At 37.0% G+C, this 19694-nt stretch overlaps 1 protein-coding gene across 1 annotated transcript in view; it reads left to right on the plus strand.

Moving 5' to 3' along the window:
- Nucleotides 1–517: 517 nt before the first annotated feature.
- Nucleotides 518–19694, plus strand: part of LOC107223104 (phosphoinositide 3-kinase adapter protein 1) — a 68555-nt gene continuing 49378 nt past the window's right edge. The window contains exons 1-3 of the mRNA XM_015662684.2: nt 518–748; nt 11078–11117; nt 17649–18500. Of these exons, the coding sequence (XP_015518170.2) occupies nt 11108–11117; nt 17649–18500 (862 nt within the window). The 5' untranslated portion in view covers nt 518–748; nt 11078–11107. The remainder of the gene's footprint in view (nt 749–11077; nt 11118–17648; nt 18501–19694) is intronic.

Here is a 19694-nt window from a genome sequence, read left to right on the forward strand (position 1 = left end):
TCAGACAAGTCTAACGATAACGAAGAAGTTTTCGAGAGGGAATTACGAAGTGGCCTCGTCACCGCGTATATCCATCCGCAGCTGGAGCAAAATCCGTGCGTTTACAGCTGCACGTATGTTAAATCGCAGCCGGAGAGGCGCGCGGCAAAGAAACGCAGGCAAGGCAAGGCAAACCGAAGAAGGGAACGGTTTCTTTTAGATGCCAGATGCGCGGGTGTTCCGAGGAGCGCCCTAACCAGACTTGAACGCGGTCACGTGGCCGCGTCGCATGGCGAAGCAAAAGCTCTGTCAGTACGTCGCGTTGCGCGGTCGCGAACCGAACGCGAGGACTCCTCACATTCTGGGTATCATTCGCGTGTACGAAGACCAGCGTTAACCAAAGGATCGTCGATTCGCGACAACCGCCAGTGCGCGTGCGTGTTTGCTTATTTATTTATTTATTTGTTTGTTTGTTTGTTTGTTTGTTTTTTTTGTTTTTTTTGATTTTTTTTTCGTCTCCTTTACTCTGCAAATTGAACTCTGGGTATCGAACCTTTTTTCTCAACACGATTTCGTCTCCGTTTGCGGTAACAATTCCCTTCGTACTTCGGAAGAATATCACGAGGTTGAAAATAAGAGAGAGTGAGAGAGAAACTGTGTCCGATCGTTCCCATTGACTGGTGCTCGGTGTTCTCTAGCGATGTTCTTCTCATCTTGACAACTTCAGGGTTTGAAAATCTGGAACACATGCCTGAACGGAGATTGTTTGGTGAGCTTCATTGTACTGTTAACTTCTGTTATGACGGCAGGGTAATTACCTGCTGCTCAAATTGTATAACCGATGATAAACGATGGAGGAAAAATTGGTGCTACTCAATTTACCACCATTTCAATTCGTCAGTCGTCGACACTGCTTCTGGTGTTTACGATTATAGACAAGATTTGCAAAAGGTGTTGTCCCTCGTTGGAAAAACCTCTATATTCTCGCGTACGAGAAAAGCTTGATATTCTGTCAAACGATGTGTCAAATTATATTTCCGATTCGGTACTAGAAGCAGTTTGGACGACCGTGTATTTTAAGAAGAATTCGATTGGCGCTGAAAGTTGCTCTAAATTCATTAACATTCGAATATATCCCAACCCCGATAGTACGTTCAATATTGGACGAAGTATTCTTTCGTACAGCTTGTGGAATACAGTGTGCTTTAAAGCTTGTAACAAGTGAAATAATACATTTTTCCGACCGCTTTGAAGAACCTGTGGGTGGGTACAACGAATATTCGTTCCATTAGGTGTTCCAGCCCACCAAGTATATTAATAGACTAAAACTGACAGGCGAACCAAACCAGACGTGCGCTGCTCTCTATTACCCCTCCCGTTTTTCCCCTCCCCTGCCCCTTCCCCTTCACCCCATTTATGCACGTGTGATTTACCCAGACTTTCCAGGATTTCGAAAGGAACGACGAAACTAGCGTTGCGGGTGGTTAAATAAATCGTAATTAAGTCGGTGCATAGATTTGTCGGCTGCAGCTGAAAATTTCCGTTGTTGCAAACCTAGATACGAAAGTTTCATTTTTTCTTATAATATGTACTCCTTTTTCCTGTAACTTTAAGTTCGATGCACATTAAGTCAGGTATGCTGAAATTTAAAATAGCCCCTGGATGATAAAATTTTCATGTATATTCATCACAGTATTCATTTATATATTTTGTACGAATGAAACGTCTGTATGATAATTTTGGTGAACATTTCTTTTCGCGCTTTTGTTAAATTTTTATTATAAGAATTTTTCACATACGTATTTATAGTGTCCGATACACATTTTATTTTCTCAAAATTGACCTATTTTTATAACGCATTAATACAAACATTTTTTGTTAGTATTAGGCCGTGATTCTATACGAAACCGTTCAATTTCTTGTTCAAGAATATCTACCTCTTTTGTTGTACGTGTCCCTTTATCTCGTTTTTTCTACAAAATTCACGTATGTCACTTTTATTTAATTGACATAAATCTTTCTTATGTCAAGTCAGGGCCAAACGAAATTAAGAAATAGATTTTGAACCAATATCGTTAGATTGGTTGTTTTCACGACTCATCGATAATCAACAACTCGCCCTCTAGATAATTCTAATTTATTAATTTTCAGCGAAACTACGAAGAAGTGATAATTTTCTGATCCCCCCAAATTTCATGTGAAGTCTTAATCGACACATTGCGGGTATTTACGGCATAAAAATGCAAAATTGATATATAAATCCATGGAACCGGACTACCAAGAATTTCCTTGACCCTATCAAAGAATTTTATTATTCATTTAGTATTGTTAAAAATTACACCAAGGATGTAAGATCTCTGAAATGCCTGCACACGGAAATATTAATGATTTCTGCGATGTATAATAGCGCCAATGATTTGCGTCATAATAATTACCGGCCGCCATTTGTGAATGTGAATAAATTCGATGTATTTTTCTTTAGGTATTTTATTCGTGATAAAAAAAGATTTTTTTAATATGGCGAGTAGATGCTCAAGTGAACGACATTTTCTGCCGAGAATCGACATCTGCGTGAAAATGTTTTTTCGTGAACTCAAATATCAAACAAAAACAGATGCTGGCCTGAAATCAGCAGACGCGTTCTATTTCAATAAAAATCTACTATTATTAGCTGAATTGGATTGTAACCGCTTCAACTGCTCGTGAGGTACACACTGCATCTAACTTATCTGCAAATCATATATGGGGCATTCCACGAGTTTTCGATCAAGTTCGGAAGTTGAGATCTTAGATTTGCCCCGGAATCTTTCGTTTGAAAATACTATTCGTAAAACACAGCCCCGTTAATTTCTGTTTTTTTTTTTTTTATATAACAAATCTCATCTAGTCTTCAGATATGATTTAATTAATTTGTTCCGAAAAACTACTTTTCTGAAATCTGCAAACGTCCAGAGCACATTAAAAAAAATAAAAATACAACCAAATTTTGGAATTCTTGTGGACGGTCGAATTTAATTTCAAATAATGATTATAAATATTTATAAGGGATAAAATTTTGATTTCGCAATGTATTCGTTATTTTGTAAATCCCTAGGTAAATGTGGTTTCTTTTTACCCATATTACTAAAAATCTTTTCCTCTTTTTCGTATGACAAATTTGTCGCAATCATAATTTGTTTTTTTTTTTATTTCCATTACCTTCCGAAACAACGCATTTTTTTCCGTAATGAAAATTCTATTTTCGACAAGTGCCAAAAAATTGTGTTACAAAAAATGGGTGCCCCGGAAACAGTAAATTGAATCATGTCTCAGATTGGGACGATTGGTTAAATAAAAACATAAATCGGGTTGTATTTTGTAGTCAGTATTGTAGTAAAAAAAATTCCAGAGTAATCTGAAATTTTAATTTCTGATCTTGATCGACATCTCATACATGGGGCATTCCATGCAAAATCATCGAACGTTTTGCCCGATCATTTTCAATTTGATCAATTCTACTCGATCGTAGAATATCCATTTAAAAAATTGAATGCTATGTTTTTCATGAGTTGAATGCACTCAAGGGTTCAACGGGTAAAATTTTTCAAAAATTCTTATCTTTCGAAAGAGTGAGATTTAAAATTTGAAAAAAAATTAGAATTTTTTCTTCACACGGATACTTGTTGACAAAATAAAACGGCCACATTGACATTAGTAGGTCACACCTTAGAAGAATCGCATAACGGTTACACTGCGTGAAATTTATCTCAAACGTGATGTTTTGCTTTAAAAATGAGTTTCTAAATATCCGAAAAAAATATCTAGGTATTGTTCAAGGATCGCAGAAAAAGCTCTCTCAGTTTTTCTGACCAAACTTGATTATTTAAATATTGTAAAACATCGGCAAAGTTAAGGAGAGTGCCAAAAATGTCTAAAAAACGTCTTGAAAAATGTTTCGAATGCAATTCACCCCTAGTGACCTATTAGGGTTAAAAGTAATCAGGTCAGAAGCTCGGTCATTTGAATTCGGCACTTTCCGAACTTTTCAAATTCGAGATTTCGGAGTAAGACGAATTAGGTACGTGGAATCGTAGGGGCAACCAACTGCGGAACAAGTATGAACTATAAATATTAACGAGAAGATTTACACGTGTTCCTTGGCACGCGTTTGTAAGGGCACGTATTTGACCGGAAATATGAGGCAGGTGCGAGGAAAGTGTAAAAATTATAAACAATCCGTCCCAATATGTGTAGCGGGACGGTCTTTATTTGTCGTACCGAAATCAAGGTGAATTGATATTCACACAGTTCTTCTGATATTTCAGCTATCTATCTCAACCGCAATAAACGTTATCATCAATCGTAAACGACGAAAAGTTACTTTTCATTGATATTTTATACTGAAACCATTGTTTTCAAATTATTAAACTAGCGATACTCATTTATATGGGTGAACGTTGAATTGTAGAAAATTTGGTTTTTAAAACCAAATCGTAACATACTTAGGTACATAGTTTTTGCAACATGATTTAATAATATCTGACCAGCTTTCAATCGTTTCCGTTTCTTTTTGAATCTTTCAAATGCCATACACAGCCATTGACTAAAGTTTTTTAAAGACGACTAGCCTCATATTTCGATTAAATACAACATTCGAATAAGCTTTATGAGAAATTCAAACATCATTACAGGATCAGATCAAAGCAGATAATTTTGTTCAATCATGATAAATAAATTCTCTCTTATCTCTAAATACCGAAGCCTTCTTTTTAATTTTCCCTCCTTTTTTTCGACGAAAAAAAAAGAATAAAAGATATTATTATAATCACCCTGAAAATTAAAAATTGAGTACTTGGTAGATCTTGAAATTTCAAGAAACGATGATATTTCGAGAGTGGATCAACGGATTTTGATGATTTGAAATCTTGCAAGTTGTACCGAAAATTTATCGTATTCTACAAAATTCTACGTTCAGTATGCTAAAATTCATTCAGAAGTAGAAAGGTTTTTGATTTGAGAATTTCGATTTGTATACATTGTTCGAGAATATTACAGTATACCATCGAAACGTTATTAGAGTCATCTGTTATCATCCCTATATTACAATAAATAATGTCACGTATTCTTGCATTCAATTATCGTGGCATATACTCGAGAACTTTCAATAATATTTCATCTATCCAAAAAACTTGCACCGATAATTCACGCTAACAATATTTTTCAGTGAAATGAAAAATCCACAACAATGCTCACCTCGGTCGACAAATCCGAAATGATTAAAAAGTGCAAATGGAATAGCATAAAGTAAAATAAAATTTAATACAACGGATTCGAACAGGACACCTTCATGACGATTTTACGATACCGAGTTCTTTTAGAGCAATTAGGAATACAATAAAATATGAGGGATGGAAAGTTCTAAACAAGTCGAAAGTAACTTTGAACAACAATTTTTATTCGAAGTCGAGTGTTCTGCCCCAAGAGCTAAATAACCGTCCTAACGTATTCTGAGGCACGTGCCGATACCTTCGGGAAAAGTCTTTTCAATACCCTTTCGCAAACTCGTGCTGCAATTATAAAATGCTATTAGCCTGGTGTACAGGTATAAACACGCGGAGCACGGTAATAATCCGACCCTGAGGCATTCTGGACTTGCTGCAGCTGTACAAACATGAATTAAACAAAATATCTATTAAACGTTACTTATAGCTGTATTTTGCGGCTGTTTTTGAATACGGTACAATTCTTCACATCTGTTAGTCAGCCCGTCTTGTTCCTAGCATAAATTTTATGGAACAACGAAGAGCCGCTATTTTTACATGGTCTGACACAAGCGGTTATTTTCACTGTAAATATCACGTACTCGGAAAAAATGAAATCTATTATGCGTTGTTCGTTGCATTTTTGACAAAAGTTTAATCTACTTCTAAAGGGACAAATACCCGAATAAACGATCAATTGAAATTCCTATGAAAATTTGGTCATTTTGCAATAGAAAATAGGCATTTTTTCTTTTCCATGTGAATTTTGTCCGTTCTTGTTGTTCTATGAAATAAAATCGGTCTCGAAAAATCTGAACCTTTATATTCGCGTTAACGTTTTCTTAGTGTGTTTCGGAAATTAATGATATTAAGAGATATTGACGGAATGACTGAATCATCGAGTCAGGAAATAAGTATGAACTACCGAATGAACAACTCGTATCAGTCTGTGAATCAATTTTAGAATTTGTTCACAGAAAAAGTTACAATAAAACATTAGAATTTTTTAAGCAGTTGAGTCCTTGTGCAGTTCTGATTTAAAATTCTGAAGCTGTTCAAAACTCTTGCTTTTAGTGGGTACATTTTTTTCGTTTTTTTATGTTGAATCTGTTTCTGTATACATGTTCATTATTCTTGAAGGGGATTGCAAATTTCAAAATCAATCAAAAGGCAATAAAACTTTCGAAAGTGATGTATTATGTATACATTAGGGTGGTCCTTAATAGGGTTGTTTTTGAATTTTTTAAACGTTTTCAAATTGATAAAAAAGAATTCCCTGAAGATTCGAGCTCTCTATATCAACTCTTAGATAATCCACTTTTTGATCGAAGTATTTTATGAGAACAACGTGAGAAAAACTTTTGTTCTCTTTGAAATTTTATAAGTCGTTAACGAATATACCGAAAATAATGAAAAATACATATTTTTGTAGAGAATTGAAAGCTCTGATGCATAAAATTCGTAAATGAAAGCGTTCATGTATTAATTAACATTTAAAGTTTATTTTTATAAAAAATTATCATTCCGTCAAGTATAGCTACAAAATGAACAATCGTGTAATAAAATATATCCCACATTACTTGTAGGCTATAAAATTTAAGATAAATTCATGTAATTACATTATTGTAAAACCTCATTATATAATAAATGAAAATCGAAAAATTACTTTTTACTAGTATTGATCGATGCAATGCTAAAAAAATTTACAAAGTCTTGATTGGTACTGTGACTCAGTCACAATTCTCTGCAACAATTTGTATTTTCCATTATTGTGGGTATATTCGTTAACGACTTATAAAATTTCAAAAAGCAACAGAAGCTTGTCCCATTTTATTTCCATAAGATACTTCGATCAGAAAGCCTGCTATCTTATTGTTAGAGTTGAAAGAAAGCCAAAAATTTCAAGGATTTATTTTAAAACTAACTTGAAAGTGTTTAATCCTCTGGGAAAATGAAAATTCAAAAACAACCCTTTCATCGACTACCCCAACGTACATATCAACGGTGCATGATTTTTTCCCACACTTATGGAAGCACGACTTGTCTACACGTATACCATACGTAAAGTTGGATACTGGGATTGGCAGAGCGACTTTCAGTGACCAGAGGACGACGTTCTGTTCGGTGCGAGTCCGATTCAAAGTCGTGGAACTATTTCTAGTGGTGAATGAAATGTTTAGCTCAGCAATGATCTATAAATTGTGTCCCCGCCCAGCAGGAGAGCTAAGCGTGCCACGATAAGATTCGAGATCGCAGAACCCCGCAGAAGACGAACGAAAAGTTCAATTGCGATTCGAGATTATCAACGTCAATGCACTTTGATGTAGGTTTTTATCACGGGCAAGAGAAGGACATGGTTATACACGGTTGAACACGCGTCGCGAATAACTCTCTTCGCGGCATTGGAAAACGTGAGAACCTTGCTTGACCGAAGCGATAATTCTGTGTGCAGATACATTAACATACCTACGGTGCCACATCTCTTCTCTGCATAAATAAAACTCAACGTCTTTCTTTCTGCCTGTCCGTATCCTCGCTTGTAACTCCAAAACTACCGAACCAATTTAGATTCCTTTTTTTTTCTTCTGTGGATAGCAACAACGTCTGAACAGGTTTTAGGATATACTTTGTTACATACTGAGAAAAATTTCATTTGTTACAGTACGTACCGAAATGTCAATCGAGAAACACACCTGATTAACTTTGAAGGAGGAATTTCTCAAACTCTCAACAACTCATTATCGAATAATTATTTTCATACAACCCCCGTTATAACTGAATTGTATGCGCCATTCGATCGGTTTTCATGTTTCTATAATTTCCAGTACACCAGAATTGGACCGCATTAAATTTCGCCTTACAAGTTTCTGCTCAAATTCGAAACCTTGGCCGTAGAAATTAATTATGAATTGTCAATCGATCGCGCTTCACGTTTCACCTTATAATTTAGAGATTGTACAATGAAATTATGTAGCCGTTTTTCACTCGTCGTTCATCCAACTCCTCAGAAATTCTAAGGCTTATTTTACTGGAAATCTTGGCCGATGATGATCAACGAGAAGCTATTGAAAATGCGTTAAAAAAATGTACGATTCACGCGGATATAAACTACTAGGTATTAGATAATCAACGTTAATTTTCTCAATAACACCTGTGGTAGAATTTTTCCTCCACGTGTACCCTTCCGATTTGCTCCCCGAGCCTTAAATTTTTAGATATTCCTGCACGTACTTAAAAAATTTGTCCTTTCTGTGTCAAGCACACATAAAAATGGACACCCTGTAGTCACGGCTATACACAACAAACGACAAGACGTAAAAATAAGTTAGAATCACGAATGCGAGACGCACTGCGGAAGAAGGCCATATCAGGACTTCCGAGTTGTCGCTGATCGCCATCCGCTGGCACTTATGCATGGTGCACATACATCGCGAAGATATATAGTACGTGTAGACTTCATCGTGGCTACGTGTTTATTCGTATACAACGCCTGTACGTGCGGCTCGATCGGCAATAATATACCACTTATTATTAAGCAAGACATGTACAATTTTTGTCTTATTATTAGGCACCTTTCGGAGCCGTGTCCAACACGTGTCTGCATTGGGGATACAATGTTGTTCCATCTTGTTTCACTGCGCAACTCGATACAGCGTCGAATTTCCTTTTCTCTTGATAGAAACTTTTACCATCGCACATGCCCGTGTTGGTTTACTAATTTTAAGAGAAATATTTTTGCGAATAGTTGAAAATTCGTAGGGTTCGAAATTTATTGTTCAGTCAACCAATTGCATGACGAACTTCGTTGTAATTTTTGGTTGGTGAATTATAAATCAACGTTAATTTAACCAAACTCTGTTAATCAACATGCAGCGGTCAAGGGTACAGTAATGATTGTGCAAAGAATTTTACAAATAAGCTAAATGTTGTCTATTTATAGATCTTCAACTCGACTATTCGGTACCGTTGAAAACACACCGCTTTAATGATGATCTGTAAGGTTTGCGGTTGGAGCAACTCCTCCACAGTCACCATTCACAAATATGTTAATATTGACTATCTCACATTAATCAACGACACGATATACTTTGTTACTAATCGTTTTTGGTGTCGGTTAATTTTATGTGACTGCTGAAATATTTTCATTTCATTTCTCATTTAAATTGTGATCATTTTCAATTATCCTGGTAACGTTCAAGTCACCCTGCAGTAGCTCGTATCGACAATAATATTTAATGGTAATTAAATTATATCGTTGAACAGATTAGATAAAGGAGCCGTAAATTTTTAAACAGTTAGGTTGGCGATGTGATTATTAAAGAAAACGTCTGGCATTAAAATCCCTGCGAGCACAGCGATTTTTCATAAACCAAGAATGTGTTTTTCATCGATTTGCGGTCAATAGTAAATTGATAGGAACAAAAATGCGTCTTGCATATCACAGAATAAATAAAATTACGCATAGCTGATAGAAAATCGTTTTTTATGGCACTTATCGTGCAGATATTGCTCCGACTAAAGTTTCTCTCTGGTTTAGATTACTACATCTTACGGTGGAATTTCTGCATTGTTGTGTCAAATCTATATACAAATATCATCAATCACGCCGATAAATTTTCAGTCATACACGCCATGATTTTACAAGCAATCTTAACTATAAATCTCGATTGTCCCCTCAGGCAACTATATTTTATAATATGTTTGATCAGAATCTTCTCCCAGTTCGTTAGGCACAGATTCGATTGAAAATCACTACGCATTCAATATTGCAGTCAAATTAGGTACCCACCTCATCTACGTGAGTCAGCGGTACGGCCTGATAGAAAGTTTTAGTTTGTCTCTTTTAATTCGTGGCTATTTTTTAGCGAGTTGCATTACGCTAAAGAATCCTAGCGCGTAAAAAATTTTATCAATGGTATTCGAAACGCAAATTGTCCAACAGTAGCTTACTTTTTAATCAAGAAATATCAATAATTTTTCAGATTTATTAAACATAAGCTAATTGAAAGTGAAGATGGTTCGGGATATAAAAAAATTCATAATTGTTTCAAACGAGCCTTCAAAAGATTATTTGAGAAAAAAACGAGATGCTATTACCGTAAATTGTCCGTATATTTCTTCGCATTATTGTACAATAATGTGATCTAAACTTCGATAATTTTGGATCAATCCACCTAAACTCTGAATCTTCTAGAATTCTATGAAAATACGCATATTTTGAAGAAAAAAAATCAACAAAATTCGTACATTTGTGCAAAAGTTGTAGCGCTTTAAAAAAGAACGTATTTTCGAGAAATCTGTATAAACGGGTATTTGGAAAATACAAATGACAATAGTCATTCAGGCAAATCAACATTTTTTTGGGAGAAAACGAAGAAATACCGGTATTCTAAACTTTACCAAAAAATGATGCATATTTTTTTGTCTTTCAATTGTTCGTCTCTTGACATTTCGTATGAGACTTGAATATCCTTTAGCCACAGCACACCGCAAGCCTAACTTTTTCTAATCCTGGATATAGGCTCGTGTATCATGAATCCTACGTAATAAGAGATCATATGCTTTATTTCCTGTCTGACATAATCTATGCGACTGAATGCCACGTGTTTATATTCCCTACGTGTCAAAAATTTTGTGTACCAGCTCTGTTCACCATAATTCTATAAACCATGTTGAACGTGTGTCAATCAGCCATATTCTCTAGAGTCTAGATAATTACATTAATTTTCTAAGCATCTTTTGTTAAAAATGAATTTAGCATGTAGCAGATAAATATACTCTTATTTAGATTTGCGGAAATTTTTATTATTAAATTGGTGACAATAGGTATGAGATTTAATTTTGTTACTTTTTTTCAGAATGACCGATTTTCTGTCATCTGAGTGGCAATGGCTGTTGGTAAGCACAATCTTATTTCTTAATATTTTAATGATCCCGTTAAAAATGGTAGAATCAGCATTAATTTTATTATTCTTATTTTTTTTTTCCAAAAAGTTACTTAACACTGTCGTATCCAAAAATTTAAATTAAAAACGAAAAAACTTATCAATTGTTTAAAAAAAAATTACATTTACCAGTTTTCCTTGATTTACGTACACCATGTGTCTATAAGTAACTTAGTGAAGTTAATCTCCCGTCAAATTAAAATCAAGTAATTATTCTACAATATCAATTTCAATATATTCAACAAGAGAACGTGGTGAAAATTGAATATGGAAGATATCCACCACTTTTGTCGTAGGATGCACGGTTCACGAGATATTCGATAAAACTTGTTTTCCAAGATAGAAAGACTTGGTCTACAATTTAAGGTTAAGCTTTTCTAAGCCCTCGCTACAGAATATGTAAAAATTAGCCTTCTCGGTTCATTTGCATTTATATGTCTTTTTTCGGACAGAATGACTGGACTACGACAATAGCGGACTCCTAATTCTCCGATCGCTCGTCTCTCTCTTTCCTCGTTTCACTCTCTTCTTCTTCTCATAATATATAACACAACACACAACATTTCAACATTATTGGTGATCGTTCAGTTAATAGAACAATGATATGAAGAAAATCGTCACGTTCGGAATCGAGGTCACATTGTCATCGTTCCTACGTATATCACACGAATGTTATGAACTTTACATTCGCAAACCGACATACTCGTATAATCACTGACATACGTATATTTCTCATCGCCTGGTTTCCTGGCCGGGCAGTCATTGTCGCAGAATTGTCGCAGCAATCAGATGACGTCATATCCAAAATACGTGTTCTCTGTTCTAAAATCGGATGTCACTTGTAAGATCTGAATAATAGCACGTTCCACAAGTTCACCCATATCAGGATCAACTTTTCCCATTCAAGCCCTTCAAATTTTTTGTAAGTCTTTTCCATATATCTTTTTTCGTTCTTGCGATATTCGTTTGGGGCGATTAAAACCAACCATCCTGATACTTTATGCATAAACAATTTGAGTGATTATTGCTAATCGGTTACAGTTTCACTTCGTCAGAGTATGAGATGCTTGTTGGATCGACTATTGATCGAAATTTGCGTAAAGTTTCAAGCAGATTTTTTGATTTGGTGTAAGATTATTAGATAGTTGACGATTATATCGTTGACACTTGTCGGTTAGTTGGATAGTTGTTGATTGTTTGAAAGATCGGTGTGTACTGGCTGTCGTTAGTTGATAAAAGAAAGAATTTCAAGGTTTTTTGGAAAAGTGAAAGGGCGAAGAGGTGTGACGGAGGTGATTTTAGTTGACTGGGTTGGTTAGCGATACTGTTTATTCGAAGTAGCGGAAAGGTCGAAGATGCTGTTCCTTCCGAAAAGTAGGAAAAGGATCGGGTACATTTGTAAAGTTAAACAATACGCGACCCTCGCATCTGTTCACCGAATGTTGTAAAGTGGGAAAACTCCGCGTTGGAAATCAAGTAAGAAATTTTTGTGTATTGATTCATTGTCGACAAAGTTATTTATTGTTTAGTTGGAAGGTTTTGAGTGAAAACATCGTCTTGCCAGATGTGTACTGCTTTGCTTCAAACTCTTGTACACTGGAATATAGCTGAATTGTCAGATAAAAAATTTTAATGTATGTCGATTCACGTGACGTCATTAATTGATAGAATTCAGAAGTGTTTGGAAATTATATGCGGATATACCGGGACAATCTCTTGAAACTTGAAAATCAACCGCGCATGCGCGAGTTTTATCGGCTGTTCATGCAGGCTGGCCATCCCGAGTTTCAGCTGTCAAACTGTTTCTGGCGGCGATGTAGTTGATACGAATTTTCGAGGTTAGAATCTCAAGTAATCGAGCTAGTGACTCGGAAAAGTTTGAAAAGCATTTGTTGTTGGGTCGGAGAGTTGATTCTTCAAAGAACGGTTGGAATTTAATGCTTATGCTCTTTGAAAATTCAAATTTACAAATTTTGTGTTAGTTGGCCCGCCTGCATCGCAGACAAAAATATCGCTGCGGGAAGATTTCGCCGACCAATGAGATCGAATTATTTGGCGCATGCGCAGTTGATTTTCAAGTTTCAAGAGATTTTCCCGGTATGTTACTGTCAAAATTATGTGCTGATACGCAACAATAGTATGCTTTGAAAAATGCAATTATAATTTAACTGAAATTACAACAATCTATTTTTTTACGCAGCAGGCCCAGACTCCAAAATTTATTATTCTCTGGACTTGGTATTAGTATCGACTTGGGACTATAGACTAAATTTTTTTGAGGGGTTCGTGTACAACGTATCAAAAGTTATTAAAAAAAGTTTACAGAAAGGCAAATGCATAAGGCTTCCGCCTAGTATATTACGTGCATCAAAGGGAGTGCCTGAAACTGACATTTCATTGCCTGCCACACTCGCAGTTGTTACTTTCAACAGAAATGAGAAAATACGACATTGTTTTTTCAACCCGCTGTAGCAAATGGGCGTATTTAGATTCACTAATAAATTTCAGAATAATAAAAGCTAATTTGGTAAGATTATTTCGTCATCGACAAAGATATCGTGCCTTGCGCAAAAAAGAGATAACGTTTTAGGCTAAGACCAACTTGTTATTAACTGTAATGTAATATAGCCAAACATTGAGTATTCGTTGGAACGATATAATTGTAAGCTACGATGTTTGCTTTGAAACTACAATAATACAATGAAATATCGGAGTTATAAATCAAAGCTCAGATACTAATCTCGCAATTTAAATCGCTTTAAAATTATGAAAAATCCAACAGATTCGTTCGATTTTACTCTAAGATGGCTCATTTTATTCAGAAGTTGTAATACCTGCTACAATTTCGCTTTAACACTTTTTTTTTAGACCTGTAGGTACGGTTAAGTATTTTATCTCACGTCCTTGCGCCAATATTGATTATAATCAATTGGCTTGTACTAAGAAAAAATCGAACCTATTTTAGTGAATATGTAGAAAGTAGGTTTCTGAATAAAATGAGCCATCGCGTAAGAGTGAAATCGAACGAATCTACTAGATTTATCTCAATTTAGAAGCTTTCTGAAAATGACATATCAAAATCTGAGCTTTTATTAACAATTTTAGTATTTCTTAATCTTCCATTTTTTAAGAAATCATCGCAGCTTAACAATATATGAATTTGGTGTTGCAATTTTTTTTTTTTTTTTTGCAATATGCCATTTATCGCGTAACAATGCAAATCAAAGGTGTCGCTTTCTGGTTCACCAAACTCCTGATTTACCGTGGCTCGACATCTCACAGGAACCAAACTCTCAAAATACGAAAATTTTCACAGGGCTCGATATCACCAACTATACTCAAGCATCATTTTACGAAATGTGTGAATTCCGAGTCTCGCGTTTAATCTTCTTAATATTGGGAATTAGGGCAAGCTATCCCTCGTTTATCCATCAATGCTTACGATTTGACGCTCAAGGGATGGATCCGTCTCGTCTTCTTTCGCCTTCTTTCTTCCCGTACTGCATTCAAACAAAAAAAGTTCTTTTAATAGCAGGTAGACGACTAAATCAAACCATCGATCGAATTTCGATCACGCTACGGTACAAGCAATAGAAATATCATTTGAAATATAATCGTGCAAATGGCTTCAGGGTTGATAACAAATTGTTGCGTCCGCACATAAAATATCCATGATAAATATTCTAATATTACGGTAAAATATGATAAATTATTGTACAATTTACAATTAGATTGAGTCGACTGCTTTTTAACGAATATTATTTATAGGTTCGAATGGAAGTATTGTACTAAATCTGGAATCATTTTATGTAGCAATGTTTCTGTAGCTGGCACATTATTTCACATTTATTTGCGTAGGTTCGTGTCAATTGTTTCAGAGAATTAGCCATTTTTCCAACGAAGAAAATAGCGATACTAGGGTGTCTCTATCTAATTTTAGAAAGAAATACATACTTTGTGATTTTCCACAATGGCACTCTCTAAACAGTTTCTTCAGGTTAAAAGAAAGGTTCTGTCAAAACATGGGCGTTCTACGTTGTGTGAAAGATTGCGCCCAGTTGATTTTTTACTTTGATAAATTATTTAAAAATTTATGAAGTATCGTGATTAAATTTTTTTTTATTGCTTACTTCAATCATAATATCAACTTACGTCACAAAGAAGACCCAAACTTGTAATGTTAAGTCTCTAGCTGATGTTTGAGAAGTGGATCGAACGACGTTTTCATTTAATAATAAAAATTAATATTCACTCTCATAAAATAGTTATAATTTAATATGAACTTTTAATTTAGGAAAATAAGATTCCCGGATGATATATTGTTGTGTCGCGAATTGTGGTCTTTGGGTTGAATATAAATGTAAGGAAAGAAATAATAATTGAAGTGCTACGTGTTCTTCAGAAATTCAAAAAAATGTGAAAAAAAGGAAAAATCAAATGAGCGCGACGTTCCACATACCGTAGAACGCTCATATTTTGACAGAATTTTTCTTTTACCCCAAACAAACTTTTTAGGGGGTGCCACGGCGGAGAATCGTAAATTATTTTCATCTCAAACACCCTAAGCGATACATTTCGACCAATTAAAGAACAACAGATTCGACTTTTTTCGAGTTTGATCTGATTCCTCAAACGTTAATCTTTTCGGTCATATGCTGTTCACCGTGAGAGATGAGATTTTGTAAGAATCATTCATTCTTATACAAATCATGAAAAATTAAATTAATTAAGACCTGTCTACAAACGACAAAGTAAAGACGGTACCTTGTTGTGAAAAACTGTCGCGTGCGGACGAGATTTTTGTTGCATATAAGATACCTGTCTGGTTTTAAAGCTTATCGGAAGTATACATCGTACCGTTAGACTGAGAAATTTATACCAGCGTATATATCTGGTAGAGTTGAAAAAACTATTACACGTTCTAACAATGTGCTTTGACTCACCTATTGTTTTAAGAAACTCAAGAATGACATTTATCTATGATAAGATGTGAACAACAATTTTCAATTACATTATGTAGCTCGAAAAATGAGCCTACAAATTGGTGAAAAATGTAAAAGATGACTTGCATAAAATTCTTTTCGTAAAACAGCAGGATTTTCTTCGGTTAACTTTCCACAACAGCTGATTGTCATGATTATTCGAAGTGCGTCACTTGGCATATTCTGTTTTGATAAAAATAATCTAATTCATCCCCAGCATTAGTGTTTTTAATAAGCTGTAGGTCCGTTACAAGTTTCTATCGAAGCGTTGTTAAATACTATAGGAATAAAAAACCCATTGCTCGAAAATCACGTCACTGCGTGAGATACTGTGAAAGTGTCTTTTAAATTCACAACTGATTCTAGCGGCGGCAAATGCCCGTCTGGACTAAATTATTTATGCAAGACATGATGGTTTTTACTTTCCGTTGTTTGACAATATACCGTTAGGGATCTTCACCGTTTATAAAAGATGTATAAAGCATCTCTGTATACAAGATTTTCATTTCTACCGCGACCACCAACCCCAGCTAACCTGCCCTTCACCTCTTTCCTCCAATAACAAAAGAGGCCCAAAGAAGGGGTCAGAAAGGGTAAAGAGATACAGATGGCGGCAGTGTACTTCCGGTCCTGAACGTAGGACGGACTCTTGATTCCCAGTCCTCAACTCCCACGGGGGTGGGAGGAGTCTATTATCACGTCCGGTGCCCCGCCACCCGGTAGCATAGCCCGAGCCCAACCCAACTTGACAGAGCCTAAGCCAACGAAGCCTAACTTGACTGACGCAAGTCGGCGGAGTGAGATATCGAGAGAGAGAGAGAGAGAGAGAGAGAGAGAGAGAGAGAGAGAGAGAGAGAGAGAGAGAGAGAGAGAGAGAGAGAGAGAGAGAGAGAGGAATAGAGAGAGTGGGGGTGAGAGAGAAAGAGAGTCAGGTATAGAGACTTGCGACGGTTCAGGTTTTGTCTAGTCTCAATCAGACGCCTCTTGGCGACGGTTCTCACACGTAGATACACATACGTGAAGTACACGTGGTCAGATTACGGACTAAGTCGAAGTGGATTCAGATCAGCGTGTTTTTCTCGACTAACATACCAACGAAAGTGCGATTAGACCCCCCCGGTATTCTTGGAATATCAACTAAGACGCGATCGTTCTCTTATCGCGACCATGTTTTGACAGCTGATACGACAGTTGTCGAATTCTTCCGTGCGCGATACGTAGCGTACACGTGTGTGGATAATACGCTGCATCGTCAGACCACACTGTGTTCAACGAGTACGAAAAAGCCCAATCTGAAACGGACGATTTTCATTTTTATCTTTTTTTTTCATAAACGGTATTCAGTTGCGGTCGATCAAGTGATCGGAGTGCTTCCGAAGTCGATCCTTCGATCGTACTGAGCAATGCTCAAGACTCGATAGTGGCGCCAACCGCGAGGTTCGCAGCTGCGCAGAAATCTGATCGCAAAGAACTCGATCACCCAGCCCGACGTATGTTCACAGATAACCCAACGTACTTTTCGGTGGCGGGACCCGGTTCTTCATCCGGCGGGGTCCCCACGACTTCCTCGTCGCAGCCGAGAAGCCTGGCATCGTTCTTCCGCCGAAAGGGGGACAAGATGAGATCGACGACGTCGGCGAGCGTCGCGCCTACCTCAACAACCTCGACCAATATCGCCAGCAACGCGATCCAAATAATCGACAGGGCGAGGAGCTCATCGACGCTACCAGATGATCAGATCCTGGCCCAGACCGGAGGCCAGTCGCTTCAGCCAGGCGGCACGACGCCCCAACGACGCAGCTTCAAGAACTTCTTCCGGTCCGTTAGCGCCAATGCTGACCCGGAGAAGACCCAGCAGTTCCTCAACGGCGACCCCAGGCCCTCTGACGTAGCCCCACCGTCACCCTACCTGCCCCATAGGTCCCACTCGCACTCTGAGAACGACAGACGCCGACCCGGGAGGAAGAAGATCCTGAAGTCAGCGAGCGAACTTCTGTCCAACGACATGGTGTACTGCGGACTCGCTGGCGAGGATGTCGTCATCGGCCAATCGACGGCCGATCCTGGCGAGGAGGTCTTCCTTGGAGCCGAGGACGCCAGGTACTACAACGTGTCGGCCACTCTTCCCGTTCCTGGATCAGCTGCTGCTGGTCGGAGGCGACACTCGATTGGCACTTTCTTGAACAAGACCAACGGATCGAATCAATCGGTGAAGAAGGTCATCGAACCCCTCAGACAACCCGACACCATGGCGCCTCCAGTTCCGACTGTTGATGATGAGACTACCGAACCACAACCACCCCAGGAAGCCAAAGTCTCACGCCGACGACGTCACAGGAGCGCTTGCGGCAAGGGTGAGTCGATTTTTTAATTATTTCAAAGTTTGAATGTCTTGCTTCAATTAGTTTTTCTACACCGCCGCCCAGTCTTGTAGCGTTATTCTACTTATGCTACCTGCACAACCTTTGAAATTACATAAGATGCTATAAAAGTTGGCGCCCAAAGAGGTAAGACATGGTGGGACGCTTTCTATCTGAGCCATCACATTTGATATTTTTTCCTAAAGTGTCCACAATAATGCACTCGAAGACAGTTCAATGCGTGGATTTGGAAATTGTATTATCGTGCTGATCATCATAGACAGTTGTTCGGTGAATTACTTACTTCTGCGTGGGAACACATATTTTAAACAAATTTCCTTACGGAGTGGCATCAACTTCTGTAATAAAATTCATATTTTGATCAGCTTGATCATAAACAAATCACACAAGCATGAAAAAAGCTCGGTCGCACTTTTCTATACGTTCTCACGTACCTCACCCTGTAGTTTAAACTTTGGTGGATCTTTAAAATCAGAAGCCATAAAACTTGTAGGGTTATCTATAATTGAAACGTTCAAGAAATTTGCACATTGACATTTTCACCGCTGTTTTCCAGATCTAATTCAAAGATAATACTCATTAATCTATGTCTATGGCAAATTTGCGAAAGTATAAAACCTTGAAGATCAAGTTTTTTGTTACCAAGTGTTTAAAGTAACAACATGTTACGTTAGACATTTATTCGATTAGATTACAATGATAGAATCGATTCATTTTTCTTTGCTTATATTTTATTTTCCAGTTTTTCTCTTAGCTTCGAAACTAGTTTGACCTCTCTTTTATCCATGATCAACATCAACATCTGTTCGCTGCCATAATTTTCGTACATAGGTATCTACTCTTACTGTTAATTATAAATCTCTCAACAAAGATAAGATCCCCTTCGGGGAATCATTGCATAGTTTTGATGAACGATCATATCAATGCAACTAAAATATAAAACAAGTAGCAATAAAGTGACAGGCCGCTGATCAGATCCGTTTTCACGGTTTCTAGCCAATGAACAATATTTTGGCACACTGTGCCCGTATGCTCTGCAATCGACCGGTGAAGAGTTTGTTGATTGACAATGAGACTGGTCTGAGAGATAGCCGCACACTGCACTCTATGTGTAGTATGCCTTGCGGAGATCGCGCGTTGAATGGACCACCATCACAATATTATAGA

Source organism: Neodiprion lecontei, chromosome 1, assembly GCF_021901455.1.
Source record: "Neodiprion lecontei isolate iyNeoLeco1 chromosome 1, iyNeoLeco1.1, whole genome shotgun sequence".
NCBI lineage: Eukaryota > Metazoa > Arthropoda > Insecta > Hymenoptera > Diprionidae > Neodiprion > Neodiprion lecontei.